Here is a 12340-nt window from a genome sequence, read left to right on the forward strand (position 1 = left end):
ATGAAGAAGAGCCTGCAGAACCACAATGGCAACGGCCATTCCCAAAGTGGGTAAAGTAGCTTTTGGATGGCAAAGAACCTCTAGCCATTGAGGAGGAACCATCCGAACACCGTCGGTCCAAGAGACTAGAGGAGCAAAGAAGAGCACAGGAACACTTAGTCAACTATGCTTTGATGACAAAGGTGATCCATGCTGATGAACCCAAGTGTCTTGAAGAGGCACAGGGCGATGATAGGTGGATGGAGGCTATGCAGTCAGAGTATGGCTCCATAATGAAGAATAACACTTGGGACCTTGTGGATCAACCACCAAAACGCAAGGTAATTGGAACCAAGTGGGTGTACAAGACCAAGTATAAGTCTGATGGCACGTTGGATAAGTACAAGGATCGACTCCTAGCAAAAGGTTTTGCACAGGTACATGGTTTTGATTATCAAGATACTTTTGCTCCCACAGCTCGACTAACCACAATTTGTAGTGTTTTGGCTTTAGCTACCCAAGGAAGTTGGCCCGTGTTTCAGATGGATGTGAAATCTGCCTTTCTGAATGGAGATCTCAAGGAGGAGGTATACGTGGAACAACCACCAGGTTTTGAGATCCCTGGTTCAGAAGGTAAAGTCTGCAAACTGAAGAAGGTACTTTATGGGCTGAAACAGGCCCCACGAGTGTGGTACCAGTGAATTGATGCCCACTTTCTGCAAAACGGGTTCAGGAGGAGCCCATCTGATGCAAATTTGTATATCTTTAGAGAAGGAGGCAGGTGTATGATCGTGGTCCTTTATGTGGACGACCTTGTCATAACAGGGAACCATGAAGAGAAGATCTCGTAGACGAAGCATTTGCTAGGAAGAGAGTTTGAAATGACAGGACCTCGGACTAATGCATTTCTGTTTGGGGATTGAAGTTTGGCAGGAGCCGAAATAGATCTTCATTTCACAGCTGAAGTACGTTGGAGAGATACTGAAGGCATTTGGCATGGCTGAGTGCAAGACAGTTGGTACCCCTATGGAGGTTGACGCAAAGCTCTCAAACAAGGATTCATCACCATTGGTGGACGAAGCGAAGTACAGATTGCTTGTGGGTAGCTTGATTTACCTATGCAACACACGGCCAGACATCAGTTTTGCGACTAGTGTACTAAGCAAGTTTTCCAATAAGCCTCCGGAGAACCATTGGAGGGCAGGGATGCAGATGTTGAAATACATCAAAGGCACACTTGATTATGGCATCACCTATACCAAGGGCAACATCTTGATCGGATTCTGTGACTCGGATTGGGCAGGAGACATGGACAGCAGGAGATCAGTGATAGGGTACTGTTTCTCACTTGGATCTGGAGTTGTGTCATGGGTCAACAAGAAGCAACCCACATTTGCTCTTTCTTCTACTGAGGCTGAGTACAAATCTGCATGCTTTGCTTCTTGCGAGGCAGTGTGGTTGAGGAGGATTTTGGGGGACATGGGTGCAGTGCAGAACAAGCCTACGTAGTTATCATGTGACAATCAGAGTTGCATGGCGATTGCAAAGAACCCGGTGTTCCATGCTCACACAAAACACATTGAGATTCAATATCACTTTGTACGCAAGCTCATCATGGATGGAGAGGTCAACTTGGTGTACTGTCCGGCTACAGAGAATGCTGCAGACATCTTCACAAAGGCTCTTGGAAGAGACTTGCTGGAGAGGCATCTTCATTGACTTGGCATTGGGCCGAAAAAGTAAGTTCACTTACGAGTGGACATTGAGGGGGGGTGTTAGATATCAATGCTCCACTCTCGTGTAACTACACGGGAACTAGCTAACTCTACTTGTAAGCCCCCCATACAAGGAGAAGGCATTTGAGTAGCTCGGTTATCCGGTAGGTCCTGGTTTGGACAACATATGGGGGCCATGTGTGGCCTGATGGCTAGACGGCTTCAGATAGAGTTGGCACACCACCAACTAGGCTACATGCAAGTGCGGGAAGGCATCCCTTGACTAACCGTACTGAGGGTAGACGAAGCATTTCCCAGGGCAAGCCCACTCTTGGGTTACGGGGCCCGTTTGGAGCCTCAGATGACCCCGGCTCGAACGGAGACCGTAGGTTAGTTGCTCTGTTTTGCGCACCGGTTCTATTGTATGGTCGGTGGCCTATTTCGAGACCGACCCCCAGTCGACCGTTTTGGGCGGATTGGGTCGGTCACCCAATTGAGCCTAACTGACTACGACTAGTGGATATATAAGAGCAAGCCCGTGAAGCCCATTTCATCACTGGCTACAGCAACCCTGATTCCTTAGCATCCAGCCTCCGTCTTCTACTGTTTCCAGCATGCCATCGAAGCTTCTTTCATAGGAGCGCACGGTTGGGAGGTAGCGCCATCTATTGTATCAGTTCTATAGTAATCAAATTTTTTATTCTCCATACTATCTTGTTTTCTCTCTTGCATACGAGATCCTGTTATCTGTTGAGCACAGACGTCGTATTATTTTTCTTACATTTACATATACCAACTTAAAGATATTTGAGTTGATATCGAGCCACATGTTAAGTTTTAGACCTTATATTGTATTTCATCTAATCATATCAACTAATTATGCAAAGAGAAAGTTGAAATGGACTTGACGTGCCAAAACCTACGTTTCAAAAAGCAACATATTTTCTTTGAGCGCATGGTCTTGCAACAAACCATTGTTCATTGATCTTTATTAGAGATTATTGGTAGCATTGAGAGCAAGGGGATTAAGGATAGAGCAAGTAGATGGTGCACTTGTGGACTATTCTCACATATTGCTTAAAGGAATTGCACAGAAGCATGTAGGTTAGTGGGATCTAAGCATCCAATCAAAGCTAAAATTACACGACACATCCATTGCCATGGAGCATAATTCTAGTAGAAACCAATATAATCTTGTTGCCTTGTGAGAAGAATGTGGCATCAATCAGTTTCCTAATAGGTTTGCTAAGGAATGTTAGTATCCTAGATACCACTCTAGTGTCACCGAGATCTCAAGCAATGGATCATTATGTAGCTGCATGAACTACTCTCGATGGTCTACTCATCCATTCATCTAATTACAGTGCCGAGAGGCTCTTCAATGTCTATACTTTTCACCATCTTCTAAGAATTTTTCACATCAAATAATAGCTCAGCGACTCCAACACAAAATCCGATGATTAAAGTTAATGAACTTTGATCGATGGGTACCTCGCTAAAGTTGCAGTCAATGGGAATTTGAGCTTGTCGAAGTTTATCACACTCACAGGGATTGCATGGCTACCAGAGTGTGCCGTTCTATTCAATATGGGTTGTATAGGCTATCAATATTTAATTAAAGGTAGTGTTCATCTTGCATGTCCAGCTCCACCATGGCTTCCTTCCCTCTCAAACACCCTATCGATCTCTGCTCCCCCTTCACCTGTCCTCTCCGGATTCCATCTCCCACTTTGTCAAATTAGTTATCCACAACTACAAATCCTTATCAATAATGTCAATGTCCCTTGCATGGCTCCCATGGTCGAGTTGCCCCTCTCTCTGCTAGAGAGCACCTTCAAAACAAACATACTTGACATGCATTTCAACTAGAGCTTTATAGAATGAATCGGGGGGGATGATGTCATGGAGGATGCTTTTCTAATGTTGTTAAAGTGTAAGAAACACAAAGCTACCCATTTTGACTTGCAATTCTAAGTGAACTTGTGGTGTCATTGAAGATGATCATTGATTGTCCCTATTTGAAAGATTTATAGCTACTCTTTTGGAGCTCTTATATATGTATTTTTCAAGAAGAATTAGTGATGTGAAGTTAAGTGATTGCATGAGAGATTCACAGCTACCCACAAGAACTTGCGATGTTGATGCAGAGGTTTATTACCATTCCATGAGGATTCATAGCTATTGCATGTAGTGTTGCAAACTCCATTTAGAATAGAAGTTACTTGTGCAATTTTGATTGTGTCATTAAAAATACTTATTTTTCATAGGTGCTAAAGTGTCTTCATGCGATCAGATTGCTAGCATGTGAAAATGTTGCCAATAGGCCCAATCACTTTGATCTAGGTTGTGGTGCCACATATGGTGCAAGCATGGCAAGGAAAGATTGTAAACATGGGTTGATAGCTAAGCAAGCCTATAAAGTAGATGAATTGGGCCTTCTACTTGGATTGCAAGGTGAGAGCCACTATGAAAGCCATGGAGGATGGAGTTTTGCATTGGCAAGATCAGAGCAAGCTATGGAGGAGCTTGATCTTGCATTCTCATAATCTTTGACATTGCGAATTGCTTAATCTCTAATTCTACATTAGCTAGTACCTAGGTAGTGCCTAGAAGGGAGACAATGTACCGGACTTTTAGAATGCTCCAGTTGTTGCTATTGTGTCAAATGCAATGTGATAGTCTTCTAATGGTCCAACACCATTGTCTTTTAATGATCATGCGTATGTTATTTGGCTTAGGATAGACCTTGGAATGCATTCATTTTAACTACGATGTGGGAAATTGAGATAGCCTCAAACAAAGAAAGTGTATATGGAAAATCTAATAGTAGGATGAGGCTAGAGACAACAATGTGTTCATTCAAGCTAGTGGCGATGTGTTCATTCAACAAAACGATCGGTTTAACAAGATTGCTGGCCATCACCACCAAGAATCATGAAAAAGATTCTTAGAGAGTTGAATTTCAATGGCACAACTCCTTAACATCACGTTTGGATGATGAGCTTCAAAGGATTTGATGAGCAAAACCACTCAACAAGGTCCAATTTTGCTCTACACATAAAATCTGGTCATGCTAATGTCGACGGCAGTGGAGCAAGAAAGGGTGACTTATATGCTGCTCTGAGGGTGACTTCTATGAATTGGATCTAGCAAGATATTAATGGAGGTCATGACCTACTATCAAAGATCATGGCAATGGCTCCTATATCTTTGTCCATTTTGGTCAATGGAGCCTCTCCAAGAATGTATAATTTTAGTGCCAATCTATTGTTCTACAACTATCATGATATGGATCTCAATTCCAACAAGGTAGAGAGGCATGATTAGCATAATTATTAACTCAAAGTGGTATGAGCCATATGCAGTTACCCAAGAGGACATTGATGCAGCACATAGATGCATCAAATTCGAACTAATGATGGTAAGTGACATTGATCTTTTGTTTGAATGATATGTGTTTCAACTTTTCAACATTGCTTGGATTGAAAGTTAAAAGCTTGGTGGTTATGTTGGCCTATTGGATCTGATCCTCCCAGAGTCATCCATCGGATTAGGTGTAAGTAGTCATCTCCTAGTATTCTCAAATAATGAGCAAAATTTGACTTGGTGGATTTCGTAGGCTACAATTTCTACACAACCTACTATGCTTGAGGCACCTCAGAGGTTGAACTTAGCAAGAGATGGATACCCATACATCAAATGGCCATGCAAGAATGCAAGATTCAACATTAGTTTGCCCTTAAGTCTTAGCCATGATTATGCCTTTCTTAAGAGCTTAGTCCTCCCTTGATTCTTCATCACCTTCTCTTAATTGATGAGCTTAGATGCTGGCCTAGATGGAACATTGATAGTAGAGTCTTATGTAAACCTCATCAATATGAATCCCATGATTCCAATTATTTCAAATGATCTGCGGTAGTTGCCCATTGGAGAAAATTGTACCTAATAGTTGTTAATTGATGTTTGGACCGTTTTTATCAAGGTCCCATCTCTCTATGACGGATCTATTGATTGTGAAAGATTGTACCAAACGGTTTTCAATGGTGTTAGGACTATTTTGATCATGGTCCCATCTCTCTACGCCGTATCTACAACTACCCCTGGGTAATCCCTTGCATCACTATCAACAAAAGGAGAATATGAGCAAACCATTGCAGGTAAACTTTTAAGATCTGAACTACGTTAAGCAGAACAAGCTAAGTAGGAAGGAGAGCATAAAGAAGAGTTGTAAAGTTTCAATTTTACAACACATCCGGCCTTAAATCCTATAAACTAATGACTATACTTAACCATGCCTCTATTTTAATGCATGTTGTTGTACAATAACCAAGAGCTAGGAAATCGAAAGAAAGGACCATGGTGAATGCAAAATCGAAGGATGATAATGCCAACATTCATGTGATCGTATTTTGACTCATAATATCTCAAAGGTGGTAGTGATGATTGCTTCCAGGTTAACAAAGAGAGGACTCACAAGCTCTTGTAAGCAATCCCTTATTCACGTATTTGTTGGGCTACAGTTTCCAAAAGTGCTAATCTTTGTCCATCATGAATAATAAACGCAATAGCCTTGATATTTCCGGGATTGGACCTTTTGTTGCATCTCATCTCTAAAATTTCCCTACTTCTTTTTTTATCTCTCTTTTAAAAATACTAAAATTATAAAATTGAGATTATCTTCTAAATTAGCAATTATGTGCTTCATAACACATCTCAACAAAATGAATATATAGGACATTAGATTCAATTAATAACTAAAGGCAACAAGGTGTAAGCCTATTAAGTAATGCAACCAGATGAGTTTCTGATTACTTACACTATCTCTTTGACCTTCGCTTACTTACACTATCTCCATCTTTTCACCCAAGAAATCAATACTGGCTTAGCTTACTTTAACATTCTTTGTTAAAGTAACATACTGACTCCACCTTACTTTTTTCCTATTTGTTTTGGCCTAGGAGGCTAATTAATCTATGTTCATAGGTTAATTCTATCTTGATTTATTTCAAACATAGATCAATCTAGGTCTAAGAGGGTGCACATTATATCATGGGCATAGGTTAATCTTTTGAAGAAAGGATTTGAACCCACGATCTTATCATTCTCAAAAGTGAGCCCTACCACTAAGATATAGTGTGGTAAATCATGCCTATTACTAACCATAATATTATAAATGGTCCCTCTTCCCCTCCCCCTTTAGGAAGTCCCTTCCTCTTTAATACCCCTTCATAAGTGGTCCCCCACCCCTTCATAAGTGGTCCTTCCCTCTCTCCCCAATCTCAAGTGCATCCCTTTTAAGGCCCCCTACCCTCCATTATCCTTTAATTGAAACTCCTCCCCTCCCCCATTTATCCCTTACTTTAATCATGCCCTTGCCCCCTTCCTTTTTACCCCTCTTCTTTTCTCCACAACTAATTTATAGGAAATTTGATTTAAAGTTCTCTAGGGACCCATATTCAATGGAATTTCTCCATTGAAAAATAAAGCGTTTCTCCTTAAGCCAAGTTATATATATGGAATAATTAGTTGAGATTAAGAATAGATGAGCAACCTAATAGAGGAATTAGGTGAGAGCTAATAGGTTTCCTTAATATCCTCGAGGGGTTTTCTTTTAAAATAAAGATATATTTGTATTTGTTTTTGGAACACAAAGACAAGGAATGGGAACAATTTTGGCTAAGGAATGGGAACAATTTCGGCTATTGGTATCTTTGGGGAGTTTTGAACGCTGGCGAACCACTTTAGAAAGAGAGAACCTTAGCTTAGCATTGGTTGGTTGGATTATTAGTCATATACTTTTTTTAGTCGTCGGAATGTCAAATGTGTGAGTTTGATTGCCAATCAATAGCAAATGGGCTACCTTACCTACGCACCTCAGCCCCTCTCCCCCTTCCCTCTACCTCTTTCTGCGTTGATTAACCTATCTTACCTTACTCTCCTTCCCTCCCTCCGCCTTCTCCTATTTCAAGTACTAGAGAGCCTTTCACATGCCTTCCTTCTCCTCTACCCTCCTCCCCTCACTCTGCCTTGGTTTTGTAGCAGGTTGGAAAGCAGAAGCTTCTGTAGAGCGAAAGCTTCTCCAACAAGCTTCTGTATCACGCGCCGATTACTTGCGTTATCGTATAGAGAATTGCGCACGAAGTAATCTTTCCATGCAGCGAGCACGAAGTAGTTAATAGGGTCTCAAAAATGAATTGGGGTCCGTAATCAAGTTGGTAATCTAGATGCCATGCAAGAACAAATCCAATGGGGGGCCACCGTTATCCCGAGGGAAAGAAGGAATTGAGAAAAGGGGTTGAGTTGGATGGAGTCTTGGTTTTGCAAGGAAAGCTCAAAAGGACGATAGGATTATTCTGATTAAACGCACCAATGCTGCAGCTTCTGAGCAGAACCCAATAATCCATGGCTCCTTGCTACGTCTTGCAGCCCCCCCTCCTCCTTCCTCGCCCTCCTCCTTCCCCTCTTCCCTCCTCTCGCATTTCTCTTTCCCCCCCCTCTCCTCCTTCCACTTCCCCTCTTCGCCTCCTCCCTGTTGGACTTCCTCTCACCAGGTTCCCCTCCCATTTCCCTCCTTCGCCCACTTTATCTCATTTGGGTTTTTTACACTGCCTTTCCCCTCCAACCAAGTTTTGCTTTTGATCGCCCAGTTGATTCTTTTGGTGCATTTTCAACTCTACTCTACCTGTCCTGTTTCTCATTTGTCAGAATTGAATGTCTCTGGCTCCAGGTGCATAGGGGCTAATAGGACATCCCCTTCAAATGTGGAGACAGGAAGCTCAGGCGCGTCGTCATGGAATGAATCTGCATTAACTGATAGCAAAAGGGCAGCAATCGAGGTCGGAAGAGGATTCAGTCTGGTGGCTTTCTATTCAGATCACCATGGCGTTCAGATGCCTGCTGGCCAAACGTTTCCAATGGATAAGTAGTCATCTTGTCAGATGCTTTTGTTTCCTTCAACTACTCCTTCAGATAGTGCATTTTCTGTGTTGCTTGATTGGTAACTGGCGTGTTGAATTTTACTGCTATTACGACCGGATTAGCAATGCAAAATTAGACAGTTATTTTCCGACAATGATTAGCACTGCTTGGTTGGTAACTGGCGTGTTGAGTTTTACTGCCATTACGACTGGATTAGCAATGCAAAATTAGACAGTTATTTTCCGACAATGATTAAGCAACGCTTGATTGGTAACTGGCGTGTTTAAGGACTGGATTAGCAATGCAAAGTTAGACAGTGATTGGTAACTGGCGTTCTGAATTTTACTGCCATTAGAACTTTGACAATTATTTTCTGACAATGTTATCACTCTCTTTGTTAATGACATCAGGCAAGGTTGGACTTTGTTTATACTCACAACGAGCTGAGGTTATGCTTCTAGAGCCGTAGAATGTTCCTCTCTATTATTACTGCCCGTTGTAGTCCCTTATGATTTATGAATTTCTGAGACCTGTACTACGTGAGGTTATGCTTCTAGAGCCGTAGAATGTTCCTCTCTATTATTACTGCCCGTTAGTCCCTTATGATCTATGAATTTCTGAGACCCATACGTAGTACAGGCCAAATAACAACGCATATTCTCATATTAATAGATGGAAAAGCACAATTGGAGTGTCCATCACCTACTTGGGCCGACTTGGCCTTGGGTTCCCAGTGTGACTAGTATGAGTTCTCTCTTGGTTACAGGTGGTCTCCAAGGTTGCTCTAGCATGATGTACGGTTGTCTAGGTTGGCCCCTAGCTGTCCACTAATTGGTCTGGTAACTATATTAGGCCCTAAACCAGCCTGCTAACTCATTGAGAAAGACTAATTTACTATACCTCTCTCTAGGCATGCACAACAGCCCTCAGTCATCACATATGAGATGCAATGTATTCTAACACCTGTTCTGCAGGTGATAGTGTGCAACTACTTTGATGAAGAAAGCTGAAGATGCAAACACAGACCCTCCAGCACCGCAAATTCTGGAATCACCTTGGAGAGAGCGCCTACCAACCTAGTTCTTCAAAACACAATGCCACCACAAACAACAAAGATATCTGATGCCCAGTATCCCTTGTCCGTGGACGGTGAACACATTGTAAAAGTGAGAGATCAAGGAGGATCAAAGCACCAAGAGAGAGACATAGGGTAGCAAAGCATTCAATCTATTGCAATTGTGTAATCAACAATACATGATAGGCTCCTTATATAGAGAGAGCCTTTATAATAGTCAACACTTGTGGGATCCTTTGATCCACATCTCTTCTTGTGAATGTCCTTGATCCACATCTTCACATCATGTAGTCCACATCCTAGGGTGGCTACTTTAATACATTTCTACACCATACCTTTGCCTGTGCTCATGGCACCATATTCCTTAACACCTCCCCTTGGTGCCATGATCCATTGGCTATCGCAAGGTGGTTAGATGTGAGTTACAAACCCATCACCTCCCCTTAGTGCATACCTTGCTACTTAAGGTGGTCAAGCGTGGTTTTACATGTCAATATCTCCCCTGACTGCTTGCATGGCTACTTGCAGGTGGTCGGGTTTGATTACAAGAATATAGGCTAAAGGTGGAAAGGCTTTTGCTTCTCAATACATGTTGCCGATGGCGTTTTCTTCTTTGCTTGATGTGTGATGCTTTGTTCTTTGTGTGCCTTTAATGCTTTATGGTCATCTCACGCACTTGTGCTTTCGGCATGCTTTTTGCATTCATGCGTTGCTTTATCATTTCTTGCAAAGGTCTTTCCATGAGCTTAGTTTTGCTTCAATGGCAGTGTCTAATTGCAAATAATGATTTTGACTTGACAGGCGCGTAGGGCTCGAAAAGATGATCACTTTTCCTTTTTGGAGCGTGTGTAAATTCTTCCTAGATTGCAAGTTAGGCTTGTCGAAGTTTTATGAAAAAGAGTGGGCATGATGAGGTGGCATAGGGAGTCACATGCTGCTTATAAATTGTGCTTGGGTGGCACTATGCCACGTGGCAATCTTCTAACTAAACTTAGTTAATTGAAGTCTAAACAAACTTAACCATGGTAGATTTTAATCTACCCTGGTTAAAAATCTAACCTAGGAATTAAAACTTTGTAGGCTAAGGTTGCAAGAGGCGAAATTGTGCGATGGGCGGCGGAAATGCATGGTGAGGCGGTGTGGGCGTTGACAGCAATGGCGAATCTGTTGCACACCGAGTCTTCCTCACACTTCTTCGTCCTCTCGACCTCGCAACCTAGTGACCAAGTGAAGCCTCAGTCGGCACAAGCTCCTTATCCTTTGTGAGGCCTTCTGTTGGAAGACCTCATTTCTTTGTCTTCGCGCAGCCATTGACTTGAACAGTCACCCTTTCTTACGCAGTTGACCATGAACAGATGGAGTATTAAGCAACTAACAATCCCCAATTTCTGGGGCAATCTAACAGCTCACAGGCCAGCCACCTCAGCCAAACAAGTGACCAGAAAGACCAGCTGGTCTGGCCGACCAGCTGGCCGACCAGCTAGGTCTGGCCTATAAAGGCACAAGCCCCCACACTCCTACCTTAGGACAGGACCTGCAGCTGCTGCTCTTCTCCTCCATGCTTTGCTGCAGCCCCGCCTGCTCGACTTCTACCTCTCCTCTTCAGATCTGCTCCTCTCTGCCTCCTGGCTGCTGCCTTCTCTCTGCCTCTCCTTCCTGCCTCCTGGCTGCTCCATCTTCTCCTCCAGATCTGCCCCAACTTCTGCTCCTCTGCTCCAGATCTGCTCCTCTGCTTCAGCTCTGTCCCTTCTGCTCCAGATTTGTCTCATCCTGCTCCAGATCAGTCTCTTCTGCTCCTCTGCTCCAGATCTGTCCCCTCCTGCTCCAGATTTGCTCCTTATCTTCATCATCATCGAGCCACACGGAGGACTGCGTTACGCTCCCTTTGCTGCTATCTTTTTACAGTTTCTCTACATGGAATCACCTTTCTGATTCACCTCAGCCACGGTCCTTGAGACACAACAGCTTGAGGTTCTTGTATTCAGTTTTTCATATTACCGACAGGCACTATGTTTTCTGAGTTCCGTTCTTCAGTTGTGTCTGAGTATTGTCTACTTTTTGATCGCTCCACTGCAAACCCTATTGTTTCTCTATATGGTATCAGAGCCATGGTGAGCTAAAGACCCCAGGTCTCTGGTGATCTAAAGATCCTACTTCTTCATGGAGGCCATAGGTACAGGGAGCATCACTCCTATGAATATATCAGTTTCCTCTTCATTCCGCTGCGCACTAAGGGAGAGAACTCCATCTTCTACTCCCATCCCTCCCTCCCTTTCAGAACTCCATCTTTTACTCCCATGCCTCCCTCCCTTTCAGAACTTCATCTTCTACTCCCATCCCTTCCTCCTTTTTCGGTTTCCGGCTTGACACTCCCCATTCCTTCGAAAGAGGGGGTCATGATCCTTCACCTCTACCACCATCGGCATCGACTTCCAGGATCTTCAAGTTCTCCCTAGGCGGGACCCTTTCTGTTCAGATGTGTCTTGATGACTGTTGTTTCGAATTCTTCTACATTCATGGAGGCAGGGATAGACTCCTCTCTCCCGAGGTTCAAGATCGGGCACACACTAGATCACTGTTCAGCTCCGATCTCTTCCTTTGGCAGGAATCCTACCATCTCTGGATTATCAGTGCTGCTACGACATATTTGCTT

General features: G+C 43.1%; 1 protein-coding gene across 2 annotated transcripts in view; it reads left to right on the forward strand.

The window, feature by feature from the left end:
- The first annotated feature begins 8024 nt into the window (after window positions 1-8024).
- LOC147893497 (uncharacterized) overlaps window positions 8025-12340 on the forward strand; it is a 53569-nt gene continuing 49253 nt past the window's right edge. For both annotated transcript variants that reach the window (XM_087386037.1, XM_087386038.1), the window contains exons 1-2: window positions 8025-8245; window positions 8422-8616. In XM_087386037.1, coding sequence (XP_087242163.1) covers window positions 8097-8245; window positions 8422-8616 — 344 coding nt within the window. In that variant the 5' untranslated portion in view covers window positions 8025-8096. The remainder of the gene's footprint in view (window positions 8246-8421; window positions 8617-12340) is intronic.

The sequence above is a fragment of the Dipteris shenzhenensis genome, chromosome 15 (assembly GCF_047967505.1).
Source record: "Dipteris shenzhenensis isolate YYH24624 ecotype China chromosome 15, Dip_SZ_1.0, whole genome shotgun sequence".
In the NCBI taxonomy this organism is placed as follows: Eukaryota; Viridiplantae; Streptophyta; class Polypodiopsida; order Gleicheniales; family Dipteridaceae; genus Dipteris; species Dipteris shenzhenensis.